The following is a 20,200-nucleotide window of genomic DNA, read 5'->3' as shown; positions in this document are numbered from 1 at the left end:
AGGTCCCTGGGGAAAAGGCCTGGAAATGGAGTGCAGGAGGAGCAGTGGGAGCAAGGGAAAACCATTGTTTCTCACTGCTTGCCTGCTGCATTTTCTAATGGGAAAACGCTCTCTGTGAGGTATTGAGTTTTATGTCACTGCTGAAGTTGCCCCCTCCCCCTTCCCCCTTGCCCCAGAATTTACCATCCCCTGGTGCAGAGGAGGAGAGGTTGCAGCACTGCTCTGAAAAAGCTGAGATGTGTTTTCAATTTGCCTCCCGCTTATCTCTGCTGTTTGGACAGAGGGGTTTAAAAAGCTGGATTTTCTGTCCCTGCAGAGTAAACACACAGAACCCGGCAGCACAAACTATTTCTGGCTTATCAGTGGAGGAATGCAGCAGCTGAGGCTTAGCGCGAGTGGGCCGTCAGGAAGGCCCTGAAGGGGCCCCCTCCCCACTCCGCGCTATTAGAAGTGTGAGAGCCCAGCAGGACTCAGAGGGGAGAGTTGGAGAAAAAGGCAGAAAAGGGAAAGAAAGAGGAAGAGAGAGAGTGAGAGAGGCTGAGCAGACCCTGATGGCTACAGACGAAGTTACAGGAGGGGCTCGCAAAGCTACGAAAAGCAAACTTTTTGAGTTTCTGGTCCATGGGGTGGTGAGTCGGGAAAGTTAGTGAGCTGGCTGGCTCTAAATAGAGGGATGAGTGGAAACTGGAGGCTCTGTGCTGGGCTGGATCGGCTCCTGCAGTGTGCTCCTGGGGCGCTGGCAACTGCCTTGCCAGGAGAGCACTGGGGTCTGTAAAGCCCCCAGAATATGCACTGATTCATTGATAATATAGGCTTGTGTCTGGGGGGATGTGTGCTGTGATTTTTGCTTTGATTCTCCATGAATGGTGAATAGCGTGCTTTTGAGCCTGATCACGGTGCAGAAACTGCACTGGATCTGACCCAAATGGGCTTGTAGGACACTTTGTTCTGTAATCAAACTTGTGTTTTGAAAAACAATTCTGATGAAAGCCTGATGAAGCCTTGTGGTGCTGCCTCTGGTTCTTGTCTCCAGTCTTGGCTCTTATGTATCCTCTGGCTACTTAACAGGTGACTTTCAGGGGCTTGAAGAGATTAGCTCTGCAGATCTGTAAGAGTCTATGGGAACTCACCCATGAGAGAATTTCAGGATGCCATGCTTAATTAAAGCAATCCTTCAGGTCTTTAAAAATTTTCCAGCTTTTGTTTAAGAATCAGGTCTTCAATCTCCATTTAGGGGAAATGCTAACCCTGTTTTGCTGCCATTTGGAATGATGTTCTTTAAATGACTCTCTAGTGATTGGGAGCAGTCACCATTTGTACCATTTGGGTTTCTTGTTTGATACACATTTAACAAAAATAAGACTGTTAAAGAGCCCCAAGGAATGCAGTTATTGTTTGGGTACTGACAGTCCCGAGTGTTTTCTCTCTTGAAGATTCTGGCACCTCCTGTGACACCTTTTTGAAGACATCAGGTGGGGGTTCTTGTGCAAAGACCACAGAAAACTGTGGAGCTTGTGGCAGGCTCCTGTGTTGTCTCCATAATCCAGGCTTACTCCAGATGTGTAGGATCTAGCATGTCTCCTGCAGACACGGTGGGACTCGAAAGGCTAAGGACTTCTGGTGGCATTCTGTGTCTGTGAAAAGAGTGAACAGGTGATGTGGTGCCAGCGTACAGGCGCAGTCTGTTGCGAGGTTGGTGGGTGTAGAGGGGTGACTGAAGAGCGGTGGTTTTGTTGTGGACATGTGGGTTCATGAAGGTAGCCTGGCTCAGGATGGCTATAGCTGGGCAGAACCATAGGCAAGTTGGGACGGGTGGGCATATGGGATGCTTTTGTCTTTTCCAAGGTTTCTGTTGGCATTTCCACACCAATGGTCTTTCTTTAGTATCAAGAAGAGTGGCAAAAATAGTTATGTGAATTTGCTTCTTCCCCATCTAGATGGACTTCATGCGAAGGCAGCATGCTAGCCTCTTAAGCATAGGAATTTTTAATTTATACCAGAATGAATATAGCAGAACTCATTTCCATTACTTATTTGGATGCTAGAAAAGCCTGCCTTTTCTGCCCTGGGAGGTTTGCCACTAGTGGCATCTTACTTGATTATCTGCATTTGCCTGGAATATCTGCATTTGTTTGTCATCTTACTGCTACTTGTTGGTGAGGCTGGGACTCGTCTGTTATTCTGTTGCCTGAACACCTAATGTATGACCCTCTCCTCTCCTCCATGATGATCTTCCTTAGTTCTGCTTTTGCTTCCTTGTTTGTTCTTTCCTTTAGTTTCTTCCTCATCTCAGGTTGGGGTAGTCAGTCTTTCATTCCTTAAAAAAGATAAAAGAAGTTATAACTTAATTTTATCTCTTCGGGTCCTGTATCCTGCTCAATAAGAGCATGTGCCATCACAGCCATTACTTTGAGTTTACATATTGCTGGCTATTGAGTTTTATTACGACCAACAGTGTGTCAGCATCTGAATTAATTCTCTGAAAAATCAAGTTACATAGCAAACTACTGGAATTCCTTGGAGTCAGATTCTGCTCTAATTTCAGGGCAAAATCTCCTCTTCAAATTACTTATTTTTCATTTTATCTGCGATAACATTATTTGAATTGGTTATCGCAGGCTTTCCTCCCCCCCCCCCCCCCCCCCAAAAATGGGGAGAGGTAAATAGAGGTAGAATGTTGCGAGAAAATTTTTTGCTATGTGAACACTTAAATGAACAGGATTATTCTGCAGTATTTCCTAAGGGCAGTTAGCTTTTGGATTCACTTGATCTTTCTGGAAACATATGTTCCTTTGCTAAGGTCACTTCGCCCTTTGCTCTTGTGCACTTGATCTTGCATTTGTTCTTTTCCATATTGCCAGCTTAGAAGATGTCTTCTTCCTTGTTTGTCCCAGTCAAATAGGATACCTCTGAAAGGTGGAATCTCTTAACAGTTAAAAATACCAAGTGCGATACTTCATTCTTGTCCTGCTTGAGTTCTTGATAGTTTGTTACATCTCTGGTTAGCAGTTCTTCTTTTAAAAAGGTTAGATTTCTTCGGTTATTTATTTTTACAATTCTTTACTCCTGTTCTGTTTCATCGGGGTCTTGCACGTTGTTTTTGTGGGAAGAGGGAATATTTTTTCCCCCAAAGGCTCATCCTTTACTTTGTCCTTTTTTTTTTTGTTCCTCTCTGCTCTATTTCTAGCACTTTTATGGATAAATATGGCTTTAATCACCACATTTATGTTGATTTATCTCTTTATTGATGCATTTTCTACTGTCCAGTAGTACTTTTCAGGCTGTCTTTATGACATCTCCCTCTGGGTGTCCAGCTGTTGCCCTAAATTTTGTTGACCCAAACCAAGTTATTAATCTTCCTGCAGGCTATTCCTTTTCTCAGTTTCTTCTGTCCTCTAGACCCTATCATAGGCCTCCCTGCTGGCTGGATCCCTTCAATGGATGTTACCTTTGTCTCCCCCCTGCTTTTTTTTTTTCTTTCTTTTTCTTTTTTTTTTTTTTCTTACTCAAACAGGTATCTTCCCATATAGCCTTGAGAAGGTCCATGGTGCAGATCTTGTCAAAGCTCTTGTCCAGACATCTGTCCTTTTGTGACTCAATTGCAGCAATCTTCTCCTCTGTGGTGCCTTGTACTGTCGACCTTGCCTGTGTCATCTTCACACAAGAAGCTGCTGAGAGGTTCGTTTTCTTGTCCTGTTGTTCTGACCTTTTTAATATGCTTCTGTGTCCTTTTTCTGTTCCCACTTTATCTTCCAAAACCAATCTTCTTGCCTTTTATACACAAGATACACCTATAAAGATCTATGTCCTTTTCTTAACTATCAAGTCATATCTGTATTTACAATATACTTGGCTGTCAGTTCAAATCACCTTCTTTTTCCCATAGTGATCTTGTTCTTTGTCCTCTGTGCTGTGCTTAGGAAGCTCTTCTGTTAATATAAGTCCTTATCCATATTTATTTTCTGCTAATATATGTTTTTTCGTAGTTCCTGATAACCTGTACAGTTTAATACTAGTTAGACATCAAGACTGCTAATTTTTACAAACCTATGTATCACTTATGTGACTTATCCTCAGTCTTCTTTTTGTCTGGTTATCTGCCTCTTAAATCCAGTCAGAGAATTTTATGGTAAGTACAGAAACCGTGTTATATGAAACGGCATTTAGTACAGTGAAAGAAGGGTCTCAAAGCATGCCGTCATGTAAACAAATATTTAATATAGTGATAAATAACTCATTGCCAATGTTAAAACAGACAAAAAGACAGGTCTGGTGCCCTAAAGATGTGTATGGAGTGTCTAATAGATTTATCAGTGATCTGGCAAAGGGGATGAGCAATGAATTTCATAAACAAATTTTGCATCTCCTCATGCATTGCTGGGTTTTAAATGAACTGTAACCATTCAGGAGGAAGGCTTGCATGTCACTGTGAGCTGCATGGCGTGTAGCAGCAGCCACTGCTACTGAGAATGCAAGTAAACCATTAGCCTGATTAAGAAATGGGGCAGAGAATTATACAGAAGCAATTGTAAATCCGTGGCGTATACTTAGAAGAATATATTTCTGATTTTGGTCATCTGCATGACTAACAAGCAAAAAGAGAGGTAACTCAGAGGGCAGTAGTAGTGGGAAGCCTGTGAAGACTTCATCAGTAAGAGAATGGGATTTTTTAAATTATTTATAATATTTGTTTATAATATATATTTATAATATATTTTTTATTTATTTATAAAATCTAAGGATGGAGACTGATCAGGAAAGTTGTAGAATCTCTGTCACTGGAGGCTGTTAGGCACTGGTTAAAGAAGTTTTACATCTATCAAAGATGATGGAGATAGTGGTGATACTTTGAGACAAGGAAGGACTGGATGACTTCAAGGACTCCTATTTCAGTATATTATAAAAATTATATTTGTTTTATTAGAATGGGAAGAGCTAAAGATATTCTCCCCAAATTGAATGGTGATCTGTTTTAAGTGGATAAAAGCTATTGTTTCTTCCAGCCGGTCATCAGTTTGTAGAGATCACTACTAGAAGTAGCGAGGTGAGAAGAATATTAGGTTTGGAAAACACAGAACTTTGCTAATGAAAAGCATCCCACTAATTTTTATATTATCATGGATATAAATATATCTTGTCAGAGCATAAATCAGCTAACACTAGGAAGGCTAGAAAAGAGCCTTGTGAACTGTCGTTTTTGGACAGTTTGTTTCACTTCCCTAACACAGGGCTGTCTGCGCAGTTCTCTCTGCTACAACATTGTCAGGGAACAGGTCCTGGAATGGAGTCACTGGTTTGCTGCATATGTATTCCCTGTTTTGTTAAACAAGGAGCTGTTTGGGGTGAGTGCAGGGCAACCTGGAGAAATCAAAGGGACCTTACTGGAGTGAAGAAATTTGATTGGGAAGGTACTTGCAGAAGACTGGTAGAGTGAAAACATTGTACAGCGTTCAACCATGTAAGTGAGCTGCCAGTAGAAACTGAAGGTTTCTCCTTTCCTAGCCCTGGACTAATTGCAGGCTTAACAAGTACAGAAAGTTCACACATACTTAAAAAAATCGTATTCATTCTAGCTAGGGCTTTAATAGAGATCAATGTGAATTTTATGCAATATGGACTTGTTGAACAAGTCTGAGTTGCTCGTTGAGAAAACCTGGATTTGCTGCTGAATATAGGTGCATAGATGTAATTGATCTGTGAGATGTTTGAATTGCTCTTCTGGTTTTTTAAAGACGACATACTGTAGGAATATGAAACAGTGACACTGGATCATTTAGCCCAGTGTCCCCAGTTGCAGGGAACAGCAGAAGACTGCATGGAAGTATAGGAACAAGGCAAAAACCTAGTGATGCTTCACCCAAATACTCTGTGCTTTGTAGCTCTGGAGCTTTCTGACCCAAAGCTGCCCTCTGTGTGTAGAACCTTTATATGGATTTTATTTATGTAGGTTAGTCTGCTGATGTCTTCCTGAACCCATATAAACTTTTAGCATTCACGGTGTTTTGTGTCAGGAATTTTTGCAGCTTATTTTACATAAAGAAGTACCTGATCCTGCCAACTGCTAGCTGTTGTCTAATTCTGGGAAGAGGTGGCGAGCTCTTGATCAGCCTCCTCTCTTTCCATGCTAGTCATGATGTTGCAGAGCTCTGTTGTTACCTCTCCTTTCCCAAAGCCATCCTTTTTACAGAGTCAAGAGGCACATTCTGGTAGTTCTAACCACCAAATCCACTCCATACATTATATCACAGTAGTGGATGTGATCAGATCTATTAAAACAAGCAAGCTGATGGAACTCAAAGATGGTATATAGGGTTTGTTAGTTTCAATTCCAAAGACTTTTTTTTCCCTTCGGTTGCATCCAAGTGCTTTGTTTGAGGTTTGGTCTCTGATTATTCTGAGCTGTGAATGGACATGCATGAAATAGAAAGGCGGTCACTGAACTTTGTCTGACAGTTCTGTAAATGCGATGTTTTCTTAGTTAAAGATTTTTGGATTGTCATGAACATTATTTAAAAATGGGTGGAACCTGGAACACTTGGACCCTGATTGTAGGATGTGAGAGCTTTTGGGAAATGGAGGAAGGTGAATATGGCAGACAAGCAAGAGGAATTGGAATACTGATGTTTCTGCTTACTAAATCTCTGAAAGATTCATAGACATTACCAAAAAAAAAACCAACCAAACTCGTATGAGGTAACATCTGTAGTTATAGGAGAGGAGAGAAGCCGTCTACAACCTTTTTTCTTGTACTTCTAAGAGTCCATTTTGAAACAGCACATTCGGTTGGGAAACCATTTGTGCAGTCAGAAACCTGTTGCCATCAGGCAGTAACAGTCTAGTCTAAATTTCTTAACTGTTCCAGATACTTCTAGTGACCCGTTCTTATCTCCAGACAGCATCTGGCATCTCCTCTTGCTTATGTTTGTGCCTTATAGAAATCAGTAGCTACTGTAATGCCTTGACATGCTATGTTGTCTAGCCAAGGTAGCTCCTATTTTTAGTTAAAAAAATATGCAGTTCCTATACTTGGTAATTGTTGTTGTTCTCAAAACCTGTCAGTTTCTCTGTTAACAAGAAGCCAGGGCTGTTCGCTGCATGCCATCAGTCCTCCTGCATGGTGCCGAGATGGGTAGAGTCTGTGTCTTTCACAACAGGAAATTGCTGTAGTGCAGCTCGATGTTATATTGCATTGCAGTGACTCCCCGCTCTCTCTTCAGTCCCTTTCTAAGGCTCTTGTAGGTGGTTTTGCTTTTCTTTTCTTGACACTTTCTTTTCCTTTTAGCTGTCAGTTCTCCAGGTTATTTTCCTCTATCTGGTATGTCCAGACAGGAACCCTCCTTTTTTCTGCTTCAGCATTTTGGCTACTATGATGTTGATGTCCCTGGAGAAAAGACTCTGCAGTAGAAATACACAGGAAAGCACCACTCCAGTGTTGTTTCATTTCTGCCATCAGACAGGAGAAGTTCACCTGAAGAATGACAAAGAGGAAGAGGAAAGAGGCAGTCCTCTGATGTGACAGGAGGTTCTGGCAGGGAAGAAAGTGGAAAAGCCAGATGTGTGGCTTGGGAAACTGGGCAGTGGAAGGTAGTGGTAGGGACTTGGCAGCAGTTGTTGGGGAGGTGGTACGCTTGCTGCACTGACCGTGTGCTCAGCTTTGGAAGGGTGTAGCCAGGGCAGCGACGGACCGTGTACTGGAATGCAGGCAATCGGCAGAATTCTTACGGACCAGTATGCATGCATGAAATCTTGGTTGTGTGCCTTTCTCTGTGTGCTGTACTGTTGGGCCTTGCCTAGCTGCTCTGCCAGCAGCTCTACTCTTTGCTTCATCTTCTCAGAGCTCTGAGAGTGCTCCCTTCAGCTGGGGACAAACCGTGGTCTTCCTCATTTCCTGTGGCCCACAGTGGTTTTGCCCTCTGTCTGGTGAAGTGTTTGAAGTAGTGCAGAGTAATACATGTGTATGGAATCAATGGAAGAAAAAAGAGGACAGGTCTGTGGGTAAGAACAGAGTTGGATTGGGTAGGGGGGTCTAGGGTAGATGATTTCCTGGGATGGAGGATGTGTCAGTGCTGTTTTGCACTGCAGCCTTCACCATGGATGATACTTGTTCAGGACAGATTCCATCCCTCTGTGGAAGAGGGGAGAGACAGATCCTAACCCATAGACAGGTGCACCTCCAAGACCTCTTTCAAAAAGCATAATGGTATCGTAATACTCCTTAGTATCAAGACTTTTTTTTTCTTTATGTCAGTATTGTGAAAAATTCAATGTATTGTCTGTCACTGTCTTGTCTTGCACATGTGTTTGAGAGCAAAATAAGCTTCTGAATAAGGTAAGGTATGCTTGTGTGTTCTTATTTTGTAAAAGTTTAGATAGAGAAAGCATTTCTCTATCTTGGGGAGTTTAGATAGAGAAAGCATTTCTGTATCTTGGGAGTCTGGTGGGCTGGCAGCAGGGATATGGCAGTTGCATAGTGAGTCATATTTTATCTATGGGTGATATTGGAGATAGGAATATGAGAAGGGAGGGGAAGGAATGAGGTGGGGCAAGGGGTGAGATTGAATATGCTTTTGCTAGAACTGTCTCCTTTTTCTCAGTTTTGCCCTTTATCTACATTTCTCTATTTTGATGCTTAACAAAGGGAACTGAAGGAAGTTCAAAGATGTCAGACCTAGCTTAAGAGCAGATTTGGCTTGCTGACCTTGTTCTCCAGGCCTTAAGGTGTCTTTTATAGAAGCAGAAAAGTGGGCCTGCACTCTGATCCGTGTAGCCGGACAGACTCCAGGAGGGATGAACATGAGATGGCTGTGCCCAGGATCTTGTCTCTTCTGAATGACTGTCAAATGTCCCTGGCTGACTGACAGGCAACAGCAGGCCCAATGGTCTGCTCTTTGCTGGAAGAAGGCCACAATGTGTAGATTGACAGACAACAGAGAGATCTTAAATACAAGCTCAAGTGAGAAGCATTTTCTGGGCCATTTTTTTGTGCTGACTCTGCCTGGGTCAGAGGGTAGGGGTGAGTACGTGGGAATGGAGAGAGCTGCTCTGTTCCAGCAGTTTTCATAGCTCTGTGTTTATGGAGAAGATGTTTCCAACTCTGCACAAAGCCTCAGTTTTGCCTGTTGCTGCCTCCTGCTGTTTCTCTGCTCAGTGGCCGTACGCACAATCGGTTTCCTACATGAATACTTGCTGAATTCACCTGCTTGGCTTCCTGTGCTGGGCTGTTTCCTACCTCAGCCTTCCTCTCTCTGTAGTGATTACAGCCATTGGTTCTTTGCTGATCATTCGTTCCCCTTCTTTCTTTCTCCAGTTTCCTTCATGCATACAAGTGCAAGGAATATCTAAGACTTGTGATGATCAGGGAGGGCAGAGCTAGGACTTTTGGGACTACAGTAGATTTGGGTGGTTAATTTGGAGATGCAGGTCCAAATTACATTTAGAACTATATATTACTTTATTTTAATTATATATTTAGAAATTATAAAAGGATGACATAAAGAGGAAATAATGATTTTAAAAATTTTTATTGTATTTTGTTTATTAACGGTACAAAACCCATTTTCTTCCCACCCTCCTAGAGGACTGTCTTGCATACCCTCTGGGGTCCACGCACCTCGCTTTGGAGACTACTACTGTACTTCTCCCAAGTACTTTCTCAGTCTTTAACTGTTGATAACTCGGAGAAGTTTGAGCCAAATATGTTTTCCATGTCATTAGCACCCCTTTGGAAAGGGGTTCCCCAGGCTGACTACCCACTATGTGGCAAACTACCCCCTTTTGGTTGTCTGTGAGCCTGACTCCTGCCAGCCTCCTCTGATGGCCGTAGTTTGTTATTCTGGAAGGGGCAGGGAACAGTCGATCCCCAACTGCCCTCTCGAGGCCACTCATGATTTTACAGAGCTCTAGCAAATGCCCCTTTAGATTACCTTGGATCACCTCTTTCCAGATGGAAAATCGTAGTATATTTTCTTTTACTTATGTGGATGCAGTTCCATTTCTTAATAATTTCCGTGCCATTCTTCCTACTTTTTTCAGATCTACTCTACTGTTACTGAACTGCAGGAACCAGAACTGCACACAGCATTCAACACGTGGGCAAACCATGGACAGTGGCACAGTGATGTTCTCTGTTCCCTTCCTTGTCATTTCTTTTGTTTAATGGCTTTTTTGACCTCTAGTAAGCAGTGAACTGATTTTTTTTTTTTTTTTCTGGAAGTCTCTGTTTAAACTCCAAGATCTTGCTTTTGTTGGGCAACAGTCAGCTCAGAGCCTATTGTTTTGTATGTGATGGGCGGATTGTTTTTTCCCCATGTAATTCACTTCAATATGTATTGAAATCCATTTTCATCTTCCTTTTTAAGTGTTCATTCTGTCTCATAAAGTCCTTCTGCAGTTCTTTGAAGCTGGCCTTCATCCTTGCCAGCTTGAATAACTTAGTGTTGCCAACAAACTTTTTAGCTTCCTTGCTTTTTCTCTCTGATTTTTTTTCCTTCCCCCCCGCCCCACCCCCCCGGTTGCTTATGAACATGCTGAAAAGCATGAGCCCCAGCAAAACTCTGCATTACCAATTACTTTTACCTCATTTCTATCCTTTAACCAATTATTTATCCATAATGGATGCCATTGCCTCTTGGTTTCCTTAAAAGACTTTGTAGAGGGACTTGACTTTCAAAAGACTTTTGTGTATGATTATTCTTACTCACATACTGGTTCAAATGCCTACAGGGGGTGTGTGTGTATTTGTCTGTATTTTCACATATATGTAGACATATAATAAACATCTTGATAATTCTTAGAATGAAACTAAGCTCTTCTCTCTGTTTTAAATTGCATTTTATAGGTGGTAATTATTCTACTGGTGTTTTTCCTTGATGACTGTAAACTTTTAGGATTTAGAATTGAGTTTACTGTGTGTCTTGTACAGCATTAAGCTTGTGATTTGACCCAAAGTGTCTCTCCAGAGCACGCTGAAGTCAACATAAATGTCAGGACTTTTGAATGCCTACAGGGGCTGCTGACAAACTACCACTTTTTTTTTTTTTTTTTTTTTTTAGAGGCTTGATCAGAGACATGACCTTTTCTTAAAGGATTCTTGTCACTTTATGAACTTACACTGCTCTCTGGTGTAGGTGAAGGAGCCGGCTCTTAATGGAAAATGTTTTATCATAGTGTTTTCATGGTTCACCTTTGCTTATTACAGTCTCCCTACTGATGAAAGCAGCCTGCTAGTCAGTGCAGAATCTGAAGCACTGTAGATGTGAGCTTGCTTGTAGCTTTGATTAGCACATGAACTGCACCAATTTGGACTGTGTGTAGCTGCCATGGAGCTTTTTATTCAGTCTGAAGGTAGAGCTTTCTGCAGTAAGCTGGCCTGGATATGTTACTGACCACTGAGTGTTTTCCCAAGCCTGGTATTTTTCATCCCTGTTTCCTGTCTACTTCATCACTGAATTCCTCTTTACGATGTCCAGGAAATACCAGTCCAGAGCTCGTGTGCTCTGTGTCGCTGCTTAGTGCTTAACAGGATGATCAAAATGGGGGACTTGCTGGGGCTGGTGTCTGATTATGTACAAATGTCTTTGCAGCTGAAGAAACGGGGACCAAACTGGCTCTTCTTTCTTTTTTGCTTCTTCTCTAGCGACCTGGGATGCCATCAGGAGCTCGAATGCCCCATCAGGGGGCTCCTATGGGTCCCCCAGGCCCCCCATACGTTGGAAGCCCCTCAGTGCGACCTGGGATGCCCCAGACCGTGATGGAAACAACAAGAAAACGCACTGCACCACAGCAGGTCCAGCAACAGCAGGTGCAGCAGCAAGTGCAACAGCAGCAGCAAGCCACTCAGAACCGAACTAGGAGGTGAGTGTTCCGGAAAGAAAACAGGGGAGGACAATTTGAGGAAGAAAAAATGATATCTTTTTAGCAATAGGTAAGACCTTTAAGATTGAATGAGACAGAATAGAAGATTTATATATTGTCAGGTTCTTAAAGCAGGAAAAACATTGGTGAATTTGTTTGTGAATGGTCTTGAACAAACTGACCTTTACTAATGTCTGGTTTTGCAGTTATAGTGCTTTTACCTCGCAGGGTTATCAGGCTATAAAGCTGGCCATTATATTTAGCCTTTCAAGTTCTCTTCTAGTATAGTACAATTACTGTAGTATTTGTTATCTGTTCTGTATACTTCCTCTGATTTCTGACTGGCTAACAAAATGGTTTGTAAACAAGTGGAAAGAATTTTTGGTTGCTTGTGTGAATACTTGCACTATGGTCACTCAGGAGAGTGGTCATAAAACTTGCAATTGTCACAGGCGTTCCTACATACAAAGTAAAGAGATATGCATAGGAAATAATTTCACAGAATTAGAGGGATTTTTTTTTTAAAGGAACTTTCCTTTTAAAATCTGCCTACTTTGTACAGTGCTGAATGCATTCTCTTTTAAATAACAGCTCGCTAATTTCTTTTTGCAACTTATTAGACCTCAGCAGTCTTGAGTTCCAAGTGTGAGCCAGTTTCTGATAAATACGTAGGGTGCAGTCATCTGGGTGGTCTGCCTTTTGCAAAATCATTATAGGTGTGTATATATAGATTCAGACAGTGTTCTGGTGGTGTCCTTGTACCTAGTTGTAGGTAAAACATGACTCTCTAAGCTCAGTGCTTCAGGAGCCCTGCTCTGCCCAGGTTATATGCCTTGGATCAGCAAGCCAGACTTGGGAATGCTTATATCTGGGATGCATCTGGAAAGGACACCGATCCTGACAGTATTAATACATTACGATTGAATAAGATTGAATACAGAAGGAATGTGTGTGAGTGCAGCACGTGAGCACAAGAGGTGCATGTGCGTCATGAAGGCCTTGCCCAGCACTAGCCAAAATGAACATTCCACAGCACCTCCCAGGAGGTACGCCAGGAAACTGCACAAAATAACGCCTATCCTTCAAATATACAGGGTAGATATAACCTGAAAAGTTGCCACTGCTGGATAACTAAGGTAAACTTTAGTCACTGACTAGTTTCCAGGGATCTTTATAGAAGAATGTTTTCTAAAAGTTGATGGCCTAACTCACAGAAGGAGGCAGTTCTCCCTCCCCAGTTCTTAACTTCAGTGCTTTTAGTTTGGAACCTAGCAGTAATCTCTACTGTAGTGAGTCCAGCTCACACCAGTGCTTCCTAGGTACTCAGGAAAGTTTCTCTGTTTCTTCTGCCATGTCTTCCCTCCAGATAATGTGTTGAATGTTTTCCCCTCATTCATTTCCACCTCCCGGTCATTTTCCATTGAAATTTTTCTGGTTTTTCAGGCAAATTTTTCTGGCACCTTGGGTCCAATTCTGGGAGTAATTGAGTCCTATGTTTTATGGCACAACCAGGCCAAGAAGGTGTAGTCGTCCTTTCTTGGCAGGTTTGGTGGAGACAAAAGTCTCATTTCTGTAATAGACTCTTGGAGAACTGGTTGAGACCCAAGTTGTTGGGGGTTTTTGGTTTCTTTGTTACTTGCTTTTTAATTGCAAGCCTTTGGGGTTGTCACAGGTTCATGCATATCCCATTTTCCTTTGGGAGGATGGAGTTTGCTCAGGCATTACGTGTAGATTCTGTGAAGTGTTTCAGTGCAGATTTGATTTTTGTGAGCTGTGAAAGGTGTTGGAGGTTCACACCATGTAACATTCCAGTCCCGTTATTCCTACGCTTTTAAAAAGGGACGTTGTTCACCTACAAAGTTGGGTGTGACTGCGTGGATGAATTTTCTGCCCCGGAGGAAGGATGTAGTTGGCACCCCCGGGCATGAAGAGTTCCTCAGGCTTGGCTTATATGGGGGTAGGGAAGAGTCTAAGAATCTGATACTTCAGGCCAGGCTTATTATTAGCAAACGTAGGAAGGGCGTATGCCACGTCGATGTGTGTGGAAACAGCTTTTACGTGGACATTGCTGATGACAGACTTCCTGTATGAAAACAGTAAGGAGGGGCATCCTTGTGACATGGCAGAGCAGCAGCAGGCGGTTCACTTTCTCCCATTTGTCTGTCACAGATGGAGTGATTCATCTCCTGCTTAAGATAAAGGCCTCACAAATTATAGAGGTGAAGCATAAGGCCTGAATTCCCTCTTGGCCCAGTTAGAGAAAGCTAGGTGACAGGTTTGGTGCGCACAAATGGTTCTTAGAATCTGAAGAATTCAAAAGACAATGTATTTGGCAGTCTTCCTGACAGTACCATTTCTTAGACACATATACATTTGTGTGTGTGTACAGGAACACAAGTATGCTTTTAAAAGCATAGATATATAAATGTGCTTATGTATCGGTGTGGACACATTATGTATATACACTGCAGGCACACGTATATCTTCCCACATGTGCGTTCATAAAGATCAACAAATACGGAAATGCAAGCCCACTTACCTTTGTATATCACTCATGCAAATATCTTACAATAAAACAAGTATATATATGTAGGGAAGGGTGTGTATATAAGTGTGTTCTCATACGTCATATGAAATACGCATACATACGTGTGTTTTCATCAGCACTCAGTTTTGGGCATGAATGAATGAATGCATGTCATCTGTTTGAACAACTTCACATTCTGTTTACAGGCACTCAACCAGGTACATGTGCATATGCACAGGTATATCTATGCACACTTCCACACGTGCGCACTGTTCTCCTACATGCTTTTTCTGTGTCTATAGACAGCATGTGCACATGCACTTGCATACATTGCCGCCCTGCACCATAGAAGATGCTGTGATCAAAGAACTTGCACACTTCTTTCCAAGATGCATAACAGACAGCCCTGATTTGTTCTTAGCTAACTACCTCCCCAGGCTGCTGAGAGAAGGGGTCCTAGGTCCTGGGCATGGGTGAGACCCTTTTGCTGATGCATGCACAGCTGTGCACCAGCATGTGGAGATGTCAGGATAATTTAGCAGGTGGCCTCGTTACTCCTAGATCTGTCACCATGGTAACGTGTTTTTTTCTTTAAAAAATGTACAGTGCCAAGAGGAGGAAGATGGCTGACAAAATTCTCCCTCAGAGGGTGAGTCGCTTTCATTTCCTATTCCCTTCACAATCAGTTCAGCATGTTAGTGTAATTAGAGGGATTTTAGAAAATACTTTCACTTTTTGTTTAAAAATCTAATTAAAAAGTAAGTAGACAGTGGATGAAAGTCTAGAGATCAAGGCTGGGGCTGGGGCTGGGGGCTGGGAGTGTGGAGTGCAGCCCGGCCTGTGCCATCCTCGTGCACTGGCTTAGCCGAGCCAGCACTGCCACTTGCTGGATGGACAGTGGTGCTGGGCCGTGAAGTACGCGACTTGGCGCCGCGGCCCGCTGGCTCTTAAGGATGTTTTTGATCCATTTTTGAGGCTGGCCAAAAGCTGGTTCAGAGCGCGGCTGTGCCTGTAGGAGATAGGCTCATCCTCAGGTCGCTCTGGCCCAGTAGAGCTGCCAGGTTCTCATTTTTGCGGTCGTGTCCTAGTAGGACTGAAGCGAACCCGTGTAAACAACAGAGTTCAAGGGGCCTGCATTGTCCAGAGAGTTACTAATTCTCTTATCCCTGGAGATGTGTCTAGCTTTTAGTGTCTGCCTATGCTTGATCCTCAATGCTTAAAATCTTCTAATTCCTTTTTAATGTTGGAATTTCTCTCCGCTCCCCTTCTCTTCCATTATTCCCAGACTTTTCCTTTCCTGTGCTCTCTTCAGTACAGTTCCCCCAAAACCTACTTGGTCCCAAAAGGCAAGCTTCCTTAGTCTTCAAAACACACACCCTTGTCACATCTTAGTCCCAGTTTCTTTGGCTTCTGGTGCTTTTTCTGGGCTCAGGATCCCTTTGTCAGGTGTGTAGATCTCCATGTCCTTTTCAAGTCCACCTCTCCATTGCTAGTGTAAACCCAAACTTGCTGGCAGCCCCCAGATTCTCTTTTGCGACATTCCACAGGTACCTAGTGCCAGCCGCCTGAGGAGCTGAGCCCGCTTTGGTACTCCTGATGTCATATTATCACTTCTTTTCTTGTAATTCCTGCCACCCTCTGAAAGCACAGCCTCTCATAGGTTAGCCATTAGTTCTCTCATGCTGCTGTCCTGAAAGGACTAAGCTACCATTAAATCCGGACCTTTGAACTACTTGCAGCCTCCATGGTGTTTGTGTTGAAGCCTCATTCCTGCTCTGCTTGGAGTCTGTACTTTCTTAGAATGAAAGCCACGTTTCTTACGCTGTCAGTTCTGTCTGTCCCACACAAATTGTTTCTACAGACAATTATACATCTTGTATAGTGAGGCTATCACTTTAAATATAGGTCCATTTCAAGCCTTTTTTTTTTTTTTTTTTTTTGGTCTGGTGTCTATAAGATAAAAAGGTCTCAGAACACAGGTAACCAGACTCTTCTGGCAATAGAAGACTTGTGCCTCTGTTTATCAAATCCATGATAGTTCTTTAATAGGTAGAGCCTTATTCAAGTATGTCAAACAGCTATACAGATGCTAGCATCTTTCGGAACCGTGCTGTCACCAAGTCTTCTTGCCTTTCAGTGTCTTTGTTGCTGTCAGCCAATAATTTTAACTGATGGAGTGATAAGGCAACACAAATTGCTAGAGTTGTGTCTGCAATGGAGTTTTTATCAGTGCAGTTGGAGTGCTGGTATCAGTGATATGACGTTGTGTCTGGATGAAGGTACTCCAGGCTGCAGTCAGCGTATCAGAACCTCCTTACGCTCACCATTCACGTGATGGGAAAACACGGTGTGCATAGGTGTCCTGTCAAGGGGAAGATTTACACTGGTGGGTGTGGAATGCACGCAGAACACAGGGTAAAACTTCCAACTTTGCGGAGCTACTCCTGGAGTATTTTCCAGACAATCAGCATCTGTTACCCACAGACTTTTTGCAGACTCTTGCTTGTGTTTTCTGGGAACTGTGAAGGGGAGAGGGGAAGATACTAAATACATTTTACTCTTGAAAACCATCTTGTGTAATAGTGGAAAAGGAGGTGGGTTTTCAGTGTTACTTGCTGTGATAGCGAGTCAGGCAGTTGGCACAGATAACCTGCTGTTGGACTTCCAGGCTCTCTGATCAAGCCCGTGCTATAGTGCTGGAGCGTAGTGCTAGTTGGGTAGGGTTGCCCAGCTGCTACAGTTCAGCTATTTGAGAAGGATTTAATTTTGCATGCATATAATCGTATGACAAAGTTAACCTAGCAAACTGTTACATGTAGGAAGATAGGATTATGGAACTGCATGGGACCTCCTGGCACATCCAGTCTGGTTCCCTCTGTCATGGAAGCCACGACACAGTTGCTGCCTCAAGACTAGTTAGGTTCCTTACTTCTGAGATACTTTAGATCTGCCAGCTTTTTTTTTTTTTTTTTTTCTTTTTGCTAGGCTTGGCAAGGCAAGTGCTTTTAGTTTGCCAAGTAAGAGGGGTTCCCCACAATTCTAGTCCTCACAGTCCATCGTTATATCTATTCCAGGTTAAATTCACCTCTTTTGAACCTCTTTAAACCTACCTCTCAGGAGACCAGAACTATAAATAGTATTACAGATTACCAGTATCACCAGTGCTTGAATGCCACTAATGCATTTTTATCTCTACTGGAAATAGCTGGTGATGCAGATTGGAATCACATTTTACTTTTTATGGCCTTACCGCATTGATACAACATATGGTCATTCTGTGATAGACTAATATTCACAAGTATTTCTACTTCCTATTGTTTGCAACTGATGAATTCCCATATTAGAGCAGGAATTATGGGTATAGACTCTGAGGAACATGATCCTGTGCTTTGTAATGGTATATTTCATCCCATTTCTATTATACAGTTCTCAGCTTCGTTATGTTCTCTGTGGTATCCTCTGCCTTGTATTGACAGTGTCACCCAAATTTGTCATTATTAAGTTTTGTTAGCATACTTCTCCTTTTTGTGCTGGACCTATTAATTAAAATATCTAAATAAAATCAGTTTCAAAAATGGTCCATGAGGTACTTCCTGATTAATACTATTTTTTTTTTTGCCAGTTCTTTGCCACATACTGTTCTTGTTCTAATTCCCATTTTGCAGTCTTAAGTAGTGGTTTCCCTTTATGACTGTATGTCAAGTGCTTTACTTAAATGCAAGTCGATTGGATCTACTGCATATCTTTTGTCTAAAATGCAATTTTAATGAAAAGACTTGGTTAAGCCCAGGCTGACATAACGTAACAAGGCTTAGCATTTTTTTATAGTCTATTCAACATTAACTCCAGTTCTGTCCAGCAGGCTATATTCTACCCCATTTTTCCCTACTTCTGGATCCTTCCCTTGTTCTCAGGTCACTGGAACCCTCATTTAATTTTGGAAAAGTTTGTAGGCATCTTCATTCATAGCTGGGGACCTAGATCTCTGGAGCCTTTGTGACCCAAGTTTAGCAGTTGTGCCTCAATTTTCACCTCAGGCCACAAACTGTAGAGAATCGTGACTGCACATCAGATTGTGCCTCTTCTTTCTCCAGGCCTTGTCTCCTCATTACTTCTGGTCAGTGTCTTATTTTCTCTTAGTTCTGAGTCACTACATGTTTTTTCCCAGGCACTGTGACTGTGAATCACTGTTCTGTTTCTTCAGCTTCCTTGCCTACCCATTCTGATGCAAGAGTCTCAGCTGAAAATCATTCTGACTCCATAGCTGTGTGTCTCTGCTTTTCCCCATTTAACTTGCTGAGTGGAGTGAAACTTTGGAAGACCAAACTGCTTCCCCTTCAATAGCATGCTTGTCTCTTAGTATTGGCTACTGTTCTTCTCGCTGGGCCCCAAATTCTCGTGAGGACTTCTTGTCTAGCTGTGCTGATAGGTTTTTGTACAGCTGTCCCCTCCTTTTTGTCCTCTCTACTTCATTCTCCTTCACACACATACCCAGTCAACTCCTGCTGCCGTTCACTGACCACCATAGGGGATTCTCTGCACAGGTCCCATACCATAATAGCTGTCCTGTTGTTGTTTGGTCACTGCATCGCTGCTGTCCAGATCTTTCTCCATTTGAGCCAACCAGATGTGAGGAACACCTGGCTCTGCTATTCACTTGTCAGAAAAAAATGGTTAGGGATGTGATAATCGGTGGCAGCCTTGTATGTAGCAACTGTGAAATAATGAAGTTCAAGATCTTGAAGGGAATGAGGAAGGAGAGTAGCAAAGTACAGACCCTGGACTTCAGACAAGCAGTTTAGCTTATTCAAGGAACCGGTAGGTGTGATCCCATGGGAAGCACCTCTGAAGGGCAGAGTGGCTCAGGGAAACTGGCAGGTCTTTAAGGACCTTCCAAGCACAAGAGCAGTCTGTCTTGATATGCAGGAAAATGAGTGGGTTTATGAGGAGCCCGGTTTAACTAAGCAGGGAACTCACAGTGGAGGTCCCAACATCAAAAGACAGCGTACAAGAGGTGGAAGCAGGGACAGGCTGCAAAGGAGGAATTTAGAAATGTTGCCTGGGCATATAGGTAACGATATCAGGAAAGTCAAAGCTCAGTTGGAGTTGAGATTTCCCAGAGATGTCAAGGGCAACAAGAAAAGCTTCTACTGTTACATTAGTAATAAAAGGCTGACCAATGAAAATGTATGCCTGATGCCGAGTGGGCTGGGTGATAGAGTGACAACAGAGACAGAGAAGTCTGAAGTACTCAAAGCCTTCTTTGTCTCAGTCTGCACTAACAATGTCTCCAATACCTCTGTGGTCAGTGAACACGTTCAAGAGGAACAGCCAGCAATGGACAGGGATTGAGCCAGGGATTACTTGAGAAAACTTGACCTGTACAAGTCCATGGTACCAAACAGGCTGCATCTGAGGGTGCTGAGGGAGCTGGCCAGTGTCCTTGCAAGGCCATTCTCTATCACCTTGGAAATGTCGTGGAAATCAGGGCAGGTTCCTGATGACTAGAAAAAGTCAATTGTTTCATCCATCTTTGCAAAAGACCAAAAGAACAATCCAGGGAATTGCAGCCAATTGGCCTCACTTTGGTCCTTGGAAAAATCACGGAGCAAGTGCTCTTTGAAACACGTTTCTGGACACGTGAAGGAGAAGGTAATAGGAAACAGTGAGCATGGATTTACCAAGGGTAAATCATGCCTGACCAGCCTGGTTGCCGCCTCTGATAAAATGACTGGATCTGTGAGCAAGAGATAGCAGTGGATATAATTTACCTTGGCTTTAGCAAAGTTTTCAACACTGTCTCCCGTAATAGTCTTGTAT

At 42.8% G+C, this 20,200-nt stretch overlaps 1 protein-coding gene across 1 annotated transcript in view; it reads left to right on the top strand.

Annotated features, from left to right (window-relative positions):
* The first annotated feature begins 551 nt into the window (after positions 1-551).
* SMARCD3 (SWI/SNF related BAF chromatin remodeling complex subunit D3) overlaps positions 552-20,200 on the top strand; it is a 70,414-nt gene continuing 50,765 nt past the window's right edge. Inside the window, exons 1-3 of the mRNA XM_075705315.1 lie at positions 552-629; positions 11,636-11,853; positions 14,987-15,029. Of these exons, the coding sequence (XP_075561430.1) occupies positions 552-629; positions 11,636-11,853; positions 14,987-15,029 (339 nt within the window). The remainder of the gene's footprint in view (positions 630-11,635; positions 11,854-14,986; positions 15,030-20,200) is intronic.

Source organism: Pelecanus crispus, chromosome 2, assembly GCF_030463565.1.
Source record: "Pelecanus crispus isolate bPelCri1 chromosome 2, bPelCri1.pri, whole genome shotgun sequence".
NCBI lineage: Eukaryota > Metazoa > Chordata > Aves > Pelecaniformes > Pelecanidae > Pelecanus > Pelecanus crispus.
The sequence above is the reverse complement of the archived record's forward strand: the minus strand, read 5'-3'. Positions and strand labels throughout refer to the sequence as shown.